The sequence below is a fragment of the Falco naumanni genome, chromosome 15, assembly GCF_017639655.2.
Source record: "Falco naumanni isolate bFalNau1 chromosome 15, bFalNau1.pat, whole genome shotgun sequence".
NCBI lineage: Eukaryota > Metazoa > Chordata > Aves > Falconiformes > Falconidae > Falco > Falco naumanni.
In genome coordinates, this window is record NC_054068.1 from 294,950 (window position 1) to 310,954 (window position 16,005).

Consider the following 16,005-nt stretch of genomic DNA (forward strand, 5'->3'; position numbering starts at 1 on the left):
TCTGGCCAAAAGGTTTTGCTTCTTGTTTTAACATTACTCTTCTGATCTCAAGCAGGGGTCTTGTGGTCACCTCTTCTGACTTAATGCAGAGAAACAGCCATCAGAGAGAAGGTAGTAGCTCCCCGTGTATTTAGACCACCATGTAACTGTACTGCAGACCCTAACTGGAAATGCTCTGGAAGCAGTGGGGGTCTTAAGGCCACAAAACATAGATGTGTGTCACACCAGTGTTTGGTGGGCTGGCGTTTGGAAACCATAAAGCTACCACATGCATTTTTTGATGCTAATTCTTGAAGAAACAGAATAATGGACAGTATACCACCCCTTTGCCTCCCCCTGAGTCCTTCTGTGCTAATGTTTAAATGCGTCTACCTTTGATTTCCATAGTGTATAGTTTCATAATGATTTATAATAGCAGTGGGGACCTTTTCATACAGGTACAGACTACGATTACATTTTGCCTTGGCTACCTCTTGAATAAACTAAAGAAGGCTTAAATTCCCTACTGCCTGACAGGTTTTTCCAGACGCAGTTATTGTAGCTTTCCGTGGCTCCTCCCCAGCTCACCTGTTTTCCACATTCCTCTCGCTGATTTTGCTGCTGCAGTATGGAAGCAAAAGCAACTTTCTTTTCTACCTGTGTGGTTCTGTGTACAAATGGTCCTCCCCTCGCCCCACAGTGTTACCTGCAGTGACCACTGAAAGTCACTGTTAGTCACAGAGGAATTTACTATGAGAATAAGTAACTGGAGTGCAATCCATGGGCCTAGATGAGCAGCCTTGCATTTGGCTGTATGGAAGTGGTTGAATCAGCTCAGCTTACTATGACGTTGCAGAATGGCTGGGGTGGGAAGGGACCTCTGGGGGTCATCTGGTCCAACGCCCGCCCTGTGGGCCATCTACAGCCAGCAGCCAAGGACTGTGTCTTTTAAATACCTCCAAGGTGTGAGACTCCAGAACCTCTCTGTGTAACCTCTGCCAGTGCTCCGTCACCCACATAGTGAAAAAGTGTTTCCTGTTGTTCAGAGAGAACCCTCCATGTTTCAGTTTGTGCCCATTGTCTCTAGTCTTGTCACTAGGCACCACTGAAAACAGCCTGGCTCTGTCTTCTTTACGCTGTCCCCTCAGGTATTTATACACATTGACAAGATTCCTCCCTCAAGCCTTCTCTTATCCAGGCTGAACAGTCCTAGTTCTCTCAGCCGTTCTGTGTAGGAGAGATGCTCCAATCCCTTCCCTATTGTAGTGGCCCTTTACTAGATGCTCTCCAGTATGTCTGTGCCTCCCTTGCACTGGGGAGCCCCGAACTGGACGCAGCACTCCAGGTGTGGCCTCACCAGTGCTGAATGAAGGGAAAAGCAAATCCGTACAGCGCTGGAGAACTGACCTACCCTTACTGTTTACCATTCAATGAGCTCTTTCACTTGCAAACCTGAAATGCTGTTTAAGTGAAAATTAACTTGTGAGTAAACCAGCAAACTTGTTTGCTGTTTGCTTACCTCAGTCAGCCTTTCTGTTAGTGTTTATGTGGGGTATCTTAGAACAGGAACTCAGTTTCCTCTTAGTTTTCCCATGGATGCTACTGCAAATAAGCACATAATGATAGTGTTAAGAGAAAGGGTGTGCATAGCCATTTCCAGGGAGACAACATCCTCCTTTACTTCTTTTTTCTGGGCACAAACTGCAAGGGATTTACTCCTGGAGGAGTTGTGGGCTATCAAAGTCCTCAGCTTCACAATTCATGCTGCAGTAAACAAAATCCCTTTTTAGTGAGGTAGGCTTTCACCTGTGGCAGAACTGCAGCAGCCCAAACCCACCTATGGGGAAAGGGTCCAAGAACAGGGCAAAGCACAACAGGTAAAGAAGGGGACTAAACAAATGTGAGCATTAATTTATTTTCTCTCTGTTCACAGGCTGTGACTTGGCCCCCAGAGCAGTCTGTATCCTCAGAATCTGCTCCCACCAGAGCTACTTTGGCAGACATCTCTCAGCTCCGTTATCCTCCTATTTCCAGGAGAAATCCAGAACCATCTGTCAGGGAGAGTCAGCCAGGGACCCACAGCAGCCTCCTGAATGTCGAAGGCTGCTAGTGCACCTGTGGCAGGTGCAGCAGAAGTGGCACAGTCCTTGGCTGTAGCTTAATGCAGTGCACTGTTGCTCTGCTCCTCAAAGGTCATTTTGCCCAGCAGCTGGCTCTCCAGCTCCACATTGCTCACTGGCAGCTGGAAAAAGTTCATTTCAGCTGCCAAAGCAGCCATGGCAGAGGGGTCCTGGCCAAACTGTGCCCGGAGCATCATGTCCATTTTCTCCAGGCGCCGCTTGAGCCTCTTGGCCTCACGCTCCCGGATGAGCCGGGCCTGTCGTTTCTCTGGGGTCTCATTTGCACGTTTCAGTCGCATGGCTTCCCGGTCTCTCTGCAGCCGCCGTGCCCTTTGCTCATCTGTCTCTTGCATGCGCTGCAGGCGCTTAGCTTCTCGGTCCCGCATACGCCTCACTTCCCGCTCTTCAGGTGTCTCATTGTCCCGCCGGCTCTTCTTGGCTGTACGCTCCCGCTCCAGGCGCTGCAGCCGCACTTCCAAGGGCTCGTTCTGCCGACGAAGTGCCCACTTTCGCATGCCAGGTGTCTGTGCCTCCAGCAGCTTACGATAAGCAGCACAGTTGTTGCACACTAGGAGGATGCCTGCAGGATACACAGGGGTGTGAAAGGCAATGTCTTTCCCCTCAACACTGGAGGGGCCCTCGCTCTGTGGTGCTGGCAGGCGATCTGCACTGAGCACCTCTGGCAGCTTCTCGCTGGAAAGCAGAAAGAGCAGAAAGTCAGAGACTTGGTGCTGATGGATGAGCCCCATCTCAGACTGCCCAGGGGGCTGCAGTGAACAGTGCCTCTACTACAGCCCATAACAGAGGCCTCTGCTAAACCATTCTTGCCCACAGACATGTCTGAATATCTAAAATGAAGCAACATCATATGCAGGGGTAGGAAGCAGGTTAGCCCAGAGCAGTGTCTGGGTTGGAAGAGCACAAGAGCAGCAATCAGCCAGCAAGCTGCTCCTCCCCATCATATCTGGATTTCTCCCTTCAGCCCTGTTCCACTGGTCAGTAGATAATCCTTCACCAGGCAGGACACAAACAAGGAACATTTTGGTTTCTGCCTGTAGTCCCACTCTGGAAATGACGAACCCATCTGGGCAGTACAGACCTACTCTGATGGTTTGCTGGGCAAGGGAAACAGTTGATTGTCCTCCAGTGACTGGAGACCCCAGTGCTTCCTGCACAGCTCTAGTTCTTCACAGAACTAAGGAACACCCTTTTAGCAGCACAGCCCGTGGAGGTCTTGGCAGGTGATGCAGAGCTGCAGGCAGGAGGGGATTGAGGGAATCTCACTCACTGGGGGTGTTCACAGCTCTCCTACAGGCCTCAGTGGGTCCAGAGCCACGACTTCTGTGTCATTCAAGGCAACCCACCTAATCTTTAATGTGGGTACCCTAGCCCACTCACCAGCCAGGCCGACCCTGACCTGTTGAATGTGGCGTGGCTGGTGAAGCGTGCTCCACACACTGCACAGTTTGACAGCTGGTCCTCTGAGTGGATCAGGAGATGTCGCCCAAGGGATCCCGGTGAGCTGAGGGCTCTGCCGCATACAGGACACATGTAGCTCTTGGCACTCACCACAGCTGCAGTGTGCTGCAAAACAACCACCAAGTTGTTAAGTTACAAATTGCCCAGCTCCCTACCCCGTCTGAGGCAGGCTCATCAGATAATGTAAATTACTCAGTTCAGCCTCTTGGAATGGGAACACCTTACCACTAAACCTCTGTCTGTCAGCTCCTAGACCAAGCTCAAGACATTTGGGGTGTCACAAGTCAAACAGCAAGGAGGAAACCTTTCTACAGCTCCACTCCAGTGCAAGAGAAACAAATAAGGCCAAAACACTTGGATGGTAGGACCTGACCCTTGTTTTCAGAAATGATCTGAGGAGCTGCTGTTGCTCAACAAAGCATGACTGGACTAACAGCAGGAAGGATGCTGGTGAGGAAGTGCTTAGATGGAGACAGTCAGCTGGTGCAGGTAAGTGGCCAGTTCAGTTCTGCTTCATTCCTTCTTTTACAGAATTTGGTGTGCTGTGAAGAAAGCACTGACAACAAAACCTGTGAGATTCCAGCACAGATTTCCTGCAATACTGGAATCATTTCAGAGGAACAACAGCTGTTTTCATAGGTAGGAACTGTAATACAGCTACAAAATAAAGAACTGGGTGATTAGGAGGAAGGTTTCTCATCTCACTGAATGATGCAAAAATTGCTTCCCTATTTAATCTGAAGGAACTGCCTAGTCTTAGCCTGCAACTACTTGCAGAGACTACCTTGGGACAGAGTTGTGTCTTCCAGATCTGCAGACCGGTGCCTTGTTGATTGTTTCCCCAGAACACCCTCTAGGCGCAGTTTACTGCTGTAAACTTCAATCACATCCTAGCTCGAAGCTCAGTTCAGTGACTGCAAAGACCAGAACAAAGCCATACTGTGCTTTGGGCTGTTTCTGGATTTGGGGCTTAAGGCCAGAGATATCCCACAGTTGGAACCATCCCCTACCTGGTATACATGAGCAATGAGCTGCTCTCTGCTTCCACACTCCATCTGGCAGAGGGGGCACTGTGACAGTCCCACCATAGGGTCAGCATTCAAACTCTCCGGCACCTACAGAGAGGAAAAACCACTTTGATGTAAGGTGCACAGATCTCACACACACACAGAGGCATACCACACCCCTAATATCTAGCCAACACCGCAGGCAGGCCTTAACCAGATCAAGTGCTGCGTGCCCAGTCCCACTAGGGCTGGTTTGTGCTCCTGCAGTCTAAAACTTCCTTTCTGTAGCCTCTGAGCAAAACTTGTGCTGTCTCTGGGAGGCCTCGTGGCCTCCACTCACACCCAGGCTCCCACCGGCAGAGTGGCTCTGGTAGGCAGGGCTGCCCTGCAGCAGAAGGGAAGAGGAAGTCAGGCAAAGGCACAGGGGGCACGCTCCACACAACCATCTCAGCCAGCCAGGAAAATGGCAGTTTGTGCCTGCTATTTCCAGCTCCTGGCAGCCCAAGAGCTCTTCATACCCTTTCCTCGTTCCAGGAGATGTTGTTTGGAGGAGGCAGGAGGGAAAAGATGACAAGAAACCATGCTGGGGAGAGGAGGCGTTTAGACAGTGCCCTTCTCCCTCCCTGGGAGGCTAAGGTGAGTGCAGAGCCAGTACACACTTGCCTCATTTTCTCTCATCAGTGGGGTTCCAGCCACAGGTTGTTCTGCATTTTCTAATTCTTTCTTCACTTTCACCATTGAGCCATCCTCCTCAGATGTATGGGAAGAAACTTCATCCTGGGTGGTTTCCTCATCATCACTGCCACCTGGAACATGCAGAACAGTTATTCCAAGTGTTGGGACACTGAGGGTACTCATAGGCCTCAACTGTCCTGACCAGCCTGACCTAGGGCCTCTACCCACCCCCTCCAACCAGGGCTCCATTTAAACTCAGGCCGGGGCACTTCAGGGCCTGCAGTGCTCTGTGGAGTCCCTGGGCCTGGCCTGTGGCCCTGCCTTCCTTGACAGGCCCTGGACTGTCAGCTGGACCTGCTACTGTTACCACCTTGCTCTGGTAACTGGAACTGTATCCCAGTGGTGAGGTCGTTGCCCAGTTTGTGTTGTGGTCCTTGGCTCTGGCCTTGCTTTCCCCTAGGGAGCAGCCCTGCTCTTGCTGTTTGCTGATAAAGTCCTGCCCAGGAACCAAGGGCTAACCCAGACAAGGAAGAGGGAAAGATGGTCCTCAGAGGACCCCCACAAGCTGTGCAGCACCTAGCCTCACCCCTTGGCAGGGTCTCCCCAGTTTACTACCTTGCCATTATTGGAAGGGGTGGAACTCACTGCTGCTGGAGTCGGGGTCTTGCAGTGGATGAATGGCTGGCCTTTGGTCCCCAAGAGCTCCAGGAAAGTTGTTTTTCATCATGGCTTGGCGGGCTTGCTCCTCCAGCCCTGCAAAGACTTGTTCCCCTAGCAGCCACAAGGACAAAGAGTTAGACTGGTGCTGTTCCATTGCTTTCACCACTAAGGCTTGCCAAGAACACAACAGGCGTGGGGCTGCTCACCTGCGCTGTGCAGAACCTCTGAAGTCACCTCTCAGAAAGCATTTAAGTAACCTCTCTGCTTGCCTACTCTGCAACACCAGCCTCTTGTACCTGCTGATGCGAGTCCGGACCCTGTGTGTAGAACAGTCTTGCTAGTGGAAATGTCCAGCATCAGGCTGCTCTGGGCATACTCTTTATATGCCACTCCAGCCGCAAAAAAAACCCATGAGATCCCATATATCTGCCATATGTAGACAGGTGGCTTTCTCTGCTACCAAGCCATCTGCCAGCAGAACTGTAGCACAGCTCTAGGCAGGGGAGGAAGCCACTCGGGGATTAAGACAGTATCCCAGATCAGGCATAGTGCTATACGGCTCTTCTAAATTGTTAAGCCCCATTGCTTGCTATAAAAGGCAACTTACACAAAAATAGTATCTCCTTGAGTGCCTGGCACCTCATCTGCTCTCCAGTGACCCTAAACCAGGGGTTGTCCTTGATATCCTCGGTCACCACCTTCTCTTCCAGGAGGGCTGAGGACAAGCTGCCCTCCAAGAAGGTGCTTGTGCTCAGAGCTGGTGTGCTCCTCCTTACACGATGGATAACTTGCTTCATTACCTCACCTTGCCCAGGAATGACTCTGGCTAAAATAAATCTCAGTGACAATTCATATGCTCAAAACAAGAAAACTAAGGGAACGAACCCAGAAAGCTGACATGCTTGTTGAGGATAGCTTACAGTCTGTTTTGTTGAAAGACGCTGATCACTAGTATCTCAACAGGTGTCAAACACATTGAAAGAAGGCAATTATTTGTACTTCTCAGAGAGAAAACTTCTTACAGCAGTCCCAGCTAAGGAGAACTTTTGGTTCCAAAGAATAACGATAAAAGGTAACCACTAATTTTCACATTAAATCAAGTGAATGGCCTTGTTCCAGGTGTAGCTGTGATTTACCTCTCAGTAGATGAGCTGGGACTGCCTGGGACACAAGGTGTCAAAAGTTCCCAGTGGGTTAGCTTTTGGGTTAAATTTTATCAACTAATTTTTAAGTTCTCAAGAACCACTCAAAGCATAAATGCGGAAATGCTGAAGAAAACACAGTGCATTTTTCACATAAAACAAAAGTCAAAACATATTTTCAGGAGAGAATTGTACCTTTTAGTATAGGGCCACAACTGGCATCAGTATAATCAGGGAATTGAACTCTCGACTCACTGAAAGAGCACCAGTCCTATTAAAAGGACAGGTACGTTCCCATGTGCTAAACTGTTTCAGCCAGCTTTGCCCCATATTCATACTCGCTGCCTTTCTGGTGCTTACCTTGCAATTTCCGGCAGTGCTTTAAAAAGCAGTAATTTACAGATTTCAAAGACCTTCAGAAGTTTTACAGAGACTGTGGGAGAAGAGTTCTAGTTCCCAACATCCCCATGGAGGTTTCCAAAAGCATTTGAAGGCATTTATTATTCTGTTTCAGAAATGTAAGAAAGGTTTCTGTAGAGAAGACTTGAGAACACAATCCATGCAGGCTGAAGAGAGGTGCTGAGGAGCACCCTAAGTCTACTTGTCACTGAAAGTGGCAGGTACCATTGTGATTGCTGTGACACAGATACCTGCATGAGAAGCTATTCCAGCACTGAATGGTTTTCGTGACCTGGAGTGCAGCTTTTATGTCTGGACCACCACCTCACTTTGGTGGGACTGAGATACAGACTGTACTAACAACAGACACTGCAGAATGACAGTGCCGCTCCAAGAAGCAGATATCCAGAGACCACCAGGATAAAAGCCCAGAGACCAAAGAAGCATTGCAAGACAAAGTATAGTGAAATGAGGAATCCTGCAGAACACAAGACAGATGTAAAACTATGGTGGGAGACATACTACCTGTGGCAGTTACCAAACGGGATTCCCAAACACCACTGCAACTGCTAGTGGAAGCAGTTACGTGTTTGTTTGCTTCCCCCTTTCCCCTTCCAGATGGTTTGTTTCCACTGAGCAGCAGCCTGGAGTCTAATGGCAGGTGGGTTCCTGCTCAGATAAACCGACCGTGCAGTCTGCAGGATTGTAAAAGCTGTGATCTTTATATAAGGTGACCGAGGAGGGAACTCCTCCTATCAGTAACACTAGCATCAATCACAACTAAGACAGTGATTGTGTCTGCCAGTGGCCTTTCTGTACAACACACCCAGAACCCAGTTAGCACTGATTCAGTGCAGTGCAGAGAACTATCAGCTTACAGTCAAAAATGCAAACTGTTAACCAAACCAGTGCTGTTAGCCGATGACATCTTGTGCATTCTCCACTAGCCTGCATCTAAAAATGCATCACGGCACTGGGAAAGGCAAACTTTTAAAAATGTTATCTTTAGCTTATACAAAACTTCTTACATATTAAACTAACGCTGTCTCCAAAAGAACTTAGGGGAGATTGTCCTGTTCATCTACTGATGGACTAAGTCCTACTTTGATGAAGCTTAGAGCTTCAATGTTTGACAGGTACAGCGTTATACTTTTATTGTTTCTGCACATACATGCTCGCATACAGGCACTTACACCCCCACCTCCACCCTGCTTTGAATACACTTCCATTCATTTGGAAAGGGAGTAAGACAGGCAACAGCTTTAAGATCACTGCCATCAGTAAAGGATGTTATGCTCAATAGTGAATTCACAGACTCTTCTCCAGAAGTTTCTTTATTAAATACAAAAAAGGGCTGCAGGCTGACCACAACACCAAAACAAGTCACTGTATTTGTTTTACAAACAGCTAGAGACGTAGGACAGTGAAAGATCATACAAATGCCTCTGCTTTGCATTCCAGTTCTCTCCATAATCTTGTAAATGAGTGGGATGCCAGATGAGCAGCTGTGGAGGAAGGGGGCAGCCCTGTGGCACTGTGTAAGAAGGGCAGTTATGACTGCTAGGATCTGGCGGTATATCAAATTGGTAGCCAGCAATGACTTTTTTTCCTGAGCCCTTCCCTTCTTGAACTGTATGAATGCAGGATAACTCTCAGGTGTTCTGGAAAATAAACACACAAACAAACAACCCCCACCCCAAAATCCACAAAACAAAAATCAAAAGAAACTGCATTGTTCCCCTGTCTTCCTTCCTAAACAGAAAGGTCTCTCAGAGATGAGCCACTGTATTCCCTCCTTGTACATCAAATTTAAAGTCCCTGTTCATGTAGGTCTTCTCTGTGTTCCTTTCCTGGACCTGAAATTTGCAAGTCTTTCCACCACTGTGGATCTAGTCCACCTGCCCCATCGCTATTCTGGGTTGTCCACACTGCTGTAGTGGTTACTGAAATGAAAAACAACACAATTGAAAGAGTTAACAATGGCAGCCCACAGAGCCCTTTAAGAACCAAGGATTTTGATGCAAGTAACATTTCTGCTCGGTTTTGAATGCTGGGTGCTATTTCTTGTGAGATGCTTTCTCTTCAAACTGGGAATATTATAGACAGCAGAATTCAAGGAACACCGAAGAGCAGAGAATGTGTGTGTGTCAAAGGGAGAGGGAAGGAAATAGAGGATTAATGGGATATTTGGACCACAATAAACAGATCCAGGAAGTGGGAATTAATTTGACTAAGAAAAGCTGTTCTCAAGAGTTTTAAAATAAGCATCACTTGCAAAGGGTACAAGCAATAGAAAGAAAGCCAGCTCATGGGACAGCAGTGACAGAAAATAAAAGTACACACTAACACCTGCAGCAAACTTTTGGCAAGCACAAGAACAGTGAGTAGCCTATAACTGATGGAGTGCAGCAACGGATGGGCTTGAATGCAAGATCAGATGAATTGCTTACAGAGATTTGATACTTTTATACTTTAGACTCTGGGAGAAAATACAGACCAAATTGAACCAGTTAAGGTATCTCCACAGGAACAACGTAACTGCATTGTATTTTTCAATTCAGTGTGGAATGGGCAATGCAATAGGTGCATTCCATTACACCAGTTTTATTTGTTAACACTTTATCAGGTGTATTCTTCATGCACCATGTGGCAAAACAAAATTAAATTAAGAGCCATTTATGTGCTGAAGGCCTGCCAAAGGGGAAATGACTACAATTAGAACTGCAGAAGGACTGGCCATCATGCACAATGGGACTTTTGTGATAATAGTGATTTTCATCACTGTTTCTGTATTATTTTGAATTTCCTTACACATCAACTTCTATTTAGAACTGTTTTGACTTATGACCACACAACTTCCCAGCTGGTTGCTCTGCATGCCAAACAAAGTGATTCTATGCTAAGTGAGGGCAGCAAACCATGTTGTGAAAGCAAGGTTAAATGAGGGCCATGCCAAGCCTGGAAAGTATCCCTGGAAAGAGGTGGCACCGAGCAAGCCAGGAAGAGGAGATCTGCAGCTGTTGCCCACCCTAGTGAATCCAAGAAAGAAGATAACATGGAGTGGCCATGCAAGGAAGAAGTAGGCACTGTCCTCCCACAAATCTGTCCAGTTAGATATTCACAGTGGTATTTATGCAAATCCAAAAAGCACTTTCCCAGCCCCATAGCCTGCCAAATCAGACCCCAGCTGCAGATAACTGCATAAAAAGCTGCATACCTGCTGTCCCTTTTATTCCTTTCCTCCCAACCACTTCAGTCCCTGTGAAGAAGTCTCAGTAACGTGTCTGCTATGTCTCAGCCTGACTCCTCATTCTGCTGGCTCACCCAGTTCTTGGAGCTGATGCTCTCTCCGATTATCCTCGTCAGTGCACTGCATGGCATTTCTGGGCCCTCCAGATACACAGCAGGCTAGGTAGACAAAGAAGTCCCAACGATTTGGTGGTGTTCATCATAAGACAAGATTTTCCATCCCAAGTTGGAGACATCATCATTGACATGTTTCTTGTATCTTTTGGTCCCTTTATTTTCTTGTGGTCCTACTTGCTGCTCCTGATGGCTCATGTTGAACAGTTGCTCTGGAGCAATGTACTGCATGTAAAGCAGGTGAACAGGTCCCAGAATTCCTCTCTGTGGCACACCAGATGCCATAACCTCAACATCATGCCCACTGGTAGCATGTTTGTCAGATAGCTTCCCCTGAGACCAAAACTAGAGATACAATCACTTGTATTGTAGATAAAAAACCCAGCGTTCACTGTGAAAACACCGCACAACTGAACATAATACGTATATAATAGTATAAGTTTCTGAAGAATATAACCTTTACACAGTGGGGTACAGAAAGCAGCCTACCTAAACACCATGGAAAGTCTACCTGCACCATTAGAGCTGTTGCACCCCTTGGTTTCCATACATGAGAGACTGTGACTCTGTATGTCTGATCTAAACAGCAGCCCCAACATCTGGGCACTCTCAAAAGCAAAAGTGTGTGGACATAGCTGTGTTACTGGCATCATAGCACAAAACACAGGACCTGTCAAATTTCTCTAAGGAAGACAGTTCCAAAGTCATTACTGTACCATCAAGCAAATCAAAGCTATGCTCTGCCCACTGCTGAACACAGCGCCCAGAAGCAGGAATGGGAGAGCACAAGTCAGTGCAGATGCCAGAAGCCACACCTCAAGACTCCTGAAGGCTGGCCACCACAGAAAGCTTTGTCAGCTCTCCCATGCCTAGCTCTAGCAGCCAATGGGGCTTTCAAGTCCCAGACAGAGGTAATTCTCCCCAATACACTCACCGAGTGTGCAAAGTGTTAGGCTGTATCACATTGTATTTTCCCCTAGTACAGAGAACAGCATGCATAGACTCCTGTTGCTGTACCCATGCAAAAAGGCAGCACAGAGAAAGAAATGCACAGAGAAAGAAATACACAGACGTGCAAGCCAGCAGCATCAGCAAAGCAAAGCAGTGTTAGAGCTGCAGCATTCAGCTCTCTGTCCCATACTCCTGACGGCTACTGCAGCTTAGCAATACCCACAGCCCTCTCATCAGCCTTGCTTTCACATGCCTACAGAGGCGGCAATTTTTCCTCATTCCAGCCCAAATGTCTCCAGCCACAAAGCTGAGTACGAACAAGGGCACAGAGCTTCAGTCCCCCCAGCTTCCCTCTGCTGTGATCAGTCAAAAGCCATGTATGTGCAGTTTCCCCTTTGCAGCCAAACAACCATCTGTGTCTCCCAGTTCCACTAACATCCTGCTGTAGCCTGCCTGAAGCACTGATGTACAGCATCTTAACACCTTCACTCTCAAACAAGCACCAGGGTCTTGACAATGCTGGAGAAACAGAGATCTGTCCTATCAGCTCAGCTCAAAAATGATCTGACAGATAGCATTTATCTGTCCAGTAAATTACTTAGGCACTGCCCATTCCCTGCAAGAAAAGAGCAAATGGCTTTATCTTACACTATCTGGTAGGAAACTGAGATACAGTGAGCTTCAGTAACATGTCCAAGGCCAGTCAGCTGAGTCTGTGGTAGGGAAAAGATCAGAACCCAGGACTTTCTGGGTTTCAGCCACGCCCTTGAACTTGCCTAGAACTTCCTTTGCTACCCAAGATGGGCCAGAGCCCTGATGTCACATTTCTTAGTATACTAACTTGCACTTGTGGCACTGTGAATGCAAAGCACAGCTGCAGGCCCTGCACATACACACCTACCTTTACAGCATCAGTTGTTTGTTCAAGCCTATCCCTGTCCTGCCATGCCAGGACACAGCCAGCTCCCCTGACGCACAGAGCTCAGTTTCTATTCTTACAATCCCTAAGACGAAATGTGAGTAACCACCATTCCCCCACAAACTGTACCTTTCCACCATTCCCCCCCTCCCCATTTCACTCCACAACATTCCAGCTAAGGCAAGGATCCCATGTTGCTATGTAACATAATACTCACAGTGAACTTTGTTAGGAGTGGTCTGTTTCCGACGGGACATGTTTCCCTGACCTGGAAGCACAGAGTGTTTGTTCCCTCAGCAGAGGGCTCACCTGAGAAGAGAAGAGCCTGTCACACACACTACTGGAACCTTGTGAGCCTCCAGCCAAATGCAGCTGGCTGTCTCAGGGTCGTTCCCCACCCATCTGCCCACAGGGCTCATTCTTCATCACCACAGCCATATTCAGTGTCAGCACCCAACACAATCCACAAGCGTTTCACAAACCACCGTGTGAAGGCAGTCCCACCCAGTTCTCAAGCAAAATTGTAAGCAATCCTGTCCCCAGCATACAAAAAGCTGAGTGCCCCACTTCAAGAGTGTGTGCAGTCTCAGTCCAAACACCATTCCCCCTCCTGTCTGTTCCTATGGCCAAGGGGGCAAGAGCCTAATCAAACCTGCAGACCCTGCCCCACCTATGCCCCTCACCCAGAGAGAGACTGAGGGGACAGAAGGCCCTACCACGCCCAGAAGGCTGGTGTCAGGCACCTGACCGCCCAGCTCAGGCAGATAAGGGAACCAGCTGCCTGATGCTCACAGATCCAGACATGGTGGCGGCAGCTGACAGGACAGTGTGGTCAGCCCAGGGACAGGTCTCGGCCCAGAGAGACACCTCTCAAAGAGACTCACCTCACCCGCCTCACAGGCAGGCACAGGCAGAGGGAAACAACTGTGCTGCTGCACCCTCCCTGCTGCCTGGACCTCCCCAGGCAGGCAGGGACAGGGACAGGCAGGTGGGGACAGACTGCCTGCCCTCACATGGGGAGGGACCACCGAGCCCACTGCATGTGGGGCAGGGTGCGCAGCCCCTGTCCCTCGCAGGTGGGGACACACCAACCTCCTCAGACTTTACAAGGGAGGAAACACCAACTCCTCACCCTCAGACTGACTGAGAAAGGGATCAATCCCAACAGTGCTCTCAGACAGACAGACTGACAAAGGAGGAGCTGAATCCATCTCCCCCTGGAAGGACAGACACAGGGATCCCATCAGCCTCCCCAACAGACGGACACAGGGATCCCGTCATCCGCCTCAGACAGGCACAGGGATCCCGTCATCCGCCTCAGACAGGCACAGGGATCCCGTCATCCGCCTCTGACAGGCACAGGGATCCCGTCATCCACCTCAGACAGGCACAGGGATCCCGTCATCCGCCTCTGACAGGCACAGGGATCCCGTCATCCACCTCAGACAGGCACAGGGATCCCGTCATCCGCCTCAGACAGGCACAGGGATCCCGTCATCCGCCTCAGACAGGCACAGGGATCCCGTCATCCGCCTCTGACAGGCACAGGGATCCCGTCATCCGCCTCAGACAGGCACAGGGATCCCGTCATCCGCCTCTGACAGGCACAGGGATCCCGTCATCCACCTCAGACAGACACAGGGATCCCGTCATCCACCTCAGACAGACACAGGGATCCCGTCATCCACCTCAGACAGACACAGGGATCCCGTCATCCGCCTCTGACAGGCACAGGGATCCCGTCATCCGCCTCTGACAGGCACAGGGATCCCGTCATCCGCCTCTGACAGGCACAGGGATCCCGTCATCCGCCTCTGACAGGCACAGGGATCCCGTCATCCACCTCAGACAGACACAGGGATCCTGTCATCCACCTCAGACAGACAGGCACAGGCATCCCATTAACCTCCCACTGACAGACGGACCCAGGGATCCTGTCAGCCTCCTCAGAGAGGCAGACACAGGGATCCTGACAGCCTCCCACCGACCGACAGACCCCGGGATCCCGTCCCCCTCCTCAGACGGAGGGATCCAGCCGGCAGTCCCAGCACACGGGAGGCGGCAGCTGAGGGATCCAGCCCGCACGCGGACGGACACACAGCCAAACGAAGCCCGCTCCACCGGCAGAGGCCCGGGCGGGAGAACCCAGCGCGGACCCCCGAGGGTGCCGACGGACGACCGAGGGATCCAGCCCGACAGCCAGCCCGGCCCGGCCTCTCGCAGGCAGCGGCACCGACGCTGCCGCCCCTCAGGCGGACGGCGGGATCCGGTCCCGGCCGCGGCCCGGCCCGCCTTACCCGGTCCCGCTGGAAGGCGCCGCGGAGCCGCAGACAGACAAAGGGCCGCCGGACAGACAGACGGGCAAGATGGCGGCGCCGCCAGAGCGCGCGGCGCGGGCACGGGCGCGGGCACGGCCCCGGGAAGCCCCCGGCACGGCGCGGGAAGCCCCGGCACGGCAGCGGCGGTGCCGTGCTGGCTGCCAAAGACCTCGCCCGCAGACCCCAGGTGCCAGTTCTTGCACGATCTGAAGCATCTCACCTGGTTTTCATGGATCCGTCCTGGCCAGCAGCCCCCGGCCGCCCGCAGGAGGTCATCCGTGCCAGCCGCGGGTCTCGCCCACCCCGGCGGGCAGCGCGGGAGCGGCGCCGAGTCCTGGCCCCCGCCGCTGGCGGCTGTCGAGCCCCGCGCCGGGGCCGGGAAGCGGCTACTCTGGTGCTACCTGAGCTCACCAGAATCGCACTCACCCTGCAAGGTCAAAAATCACGATTTTACTATTAATTTAAAAGCCACCACGTGCGTTATGAACGCCTGCATCCATTTAGAACTGAACCGCCCCGCACTGCCGTGTGGGAGCCTCTGGGTTGCTTCCCCTCAGGCCCAGAGCCCGCCGCCTCTGCGGGGTCTGCGGGCAGCGCCGGGGCTTCCCGCCGGCCCGGCTTACCCTCGAGGCCGGGCCGCGCCGCCCCGGAGAAAAGCGGCGGCAGGACTGAGGCCCCGGGACCGGGCTCAGCCTCGGCCCGAACCTCCCTCCCGGAGCTGCCACCGCCGCCTGGCCCTCGGAGGGCTGGAGACCCCTCCACCCGCGACCCTGCGCGCTGCCCTCAGCCGACCGGCTCCCGTCCGCTGTAGAGGCGGGGCTCCCGGCACGGAGGAGGGGGAACCGCAGGCGGAACGCCGCGCTACCGGAACCTCCACGCAGGGGCCGGGCCTCAGCGGACGCGTATCGGGGTGGTACTGTACGTAGTCACACACGGGATCCCTCCGCTGGGTCATTTAGTTCTTCAGTGCCGCTCTCCTCGCGTGTGCCGCCG

The 16,005-nt window shown here is 51.2% G+C and overlaps 1 protein-coding gene across 4 annotated transcripts; it reads right to left on the minus strand.

The window, feature by feature from the left end:
- Nucleotides 1–1,878: 1,878 nt before the first annotated feature.
- Nucleotides 1,879–15,848, minus strand: ZNF821 (zinc finger protein 821). 4 transcript variants are annotated; one of them, XM_040615498.1, is made up of 8 exons: nucleotides 15,636–15,848; nucleotides 15,233–15,439; nucleotides 12,912–13,003; nucleotides 5,906–6,031; nucleotides 5,249–5,391; nucleotides 4,589–4,693; nucleotides 3,517–3,683; nucleotides 1,879–2,792 (listed from the first exon to the last, which is right to left on the minus strand). In XM_040615498.1, the coding sequence occupies exons 3-8, from the start codon at nucleotides 12,949–12,951 to the stop codon at nucleotides 2,138–2,140; spliced, it is 1,236 nt and encodes a 411-aa protein (XP_040471432.1). In that variant the 5' UTR covers nucleotides 12,952–13,003; nucleotides 15,233–15,439; nucleotides 15,636–15,848; the 3' UTR covers nucleotides 1,879–2,137. The 4 variants fall into 4 exon arrangements, with proteins under 4 accessions (XP_040471432.1, XP_040471433.1, XP_040471434.1 ...); XM_040615499.1 differs by lacking the exons at nucleotides 15,233–15,439; nucleotides 15,636–15,848 and adding an exon at nucleotides 14,992–15,093; XM_040615500.1 differs by lacking the exons at nucleotides 15,233–15,439; nucleotides 15,636–15,848 and adding an exon at nucleotides 6,127–6,237.
- Between the last annotated feature and the right edge of the window lie 157 nt (nucleotides 15,849–16,005).

Bases quoted from the DNA above. Each gene is read 5' to 3' on its own strand.
- ZNF821 (XM_040615497.1), bottom strand. From the start codon at position 6,074: ATGGAACAGCACCAGTCTAACTCTTTGTCCTTGTGGCTGCTAGGGGAA. The intron at 5,392-5,905 runs GTGAGTTCCACC...TGCATGTTCCAG, and splicing joins AGACCCCGACTCCAGCAGCA to GTGGCAGTGATGATGAGGAA. The intron at 2,793-3,516 runs GTCAGGGTCGGC...TCTGCTTTCCAG, and splicing joins AGCCACGCCACATTCAACAG to CGAGAAGCTGCCAGAGGTGC.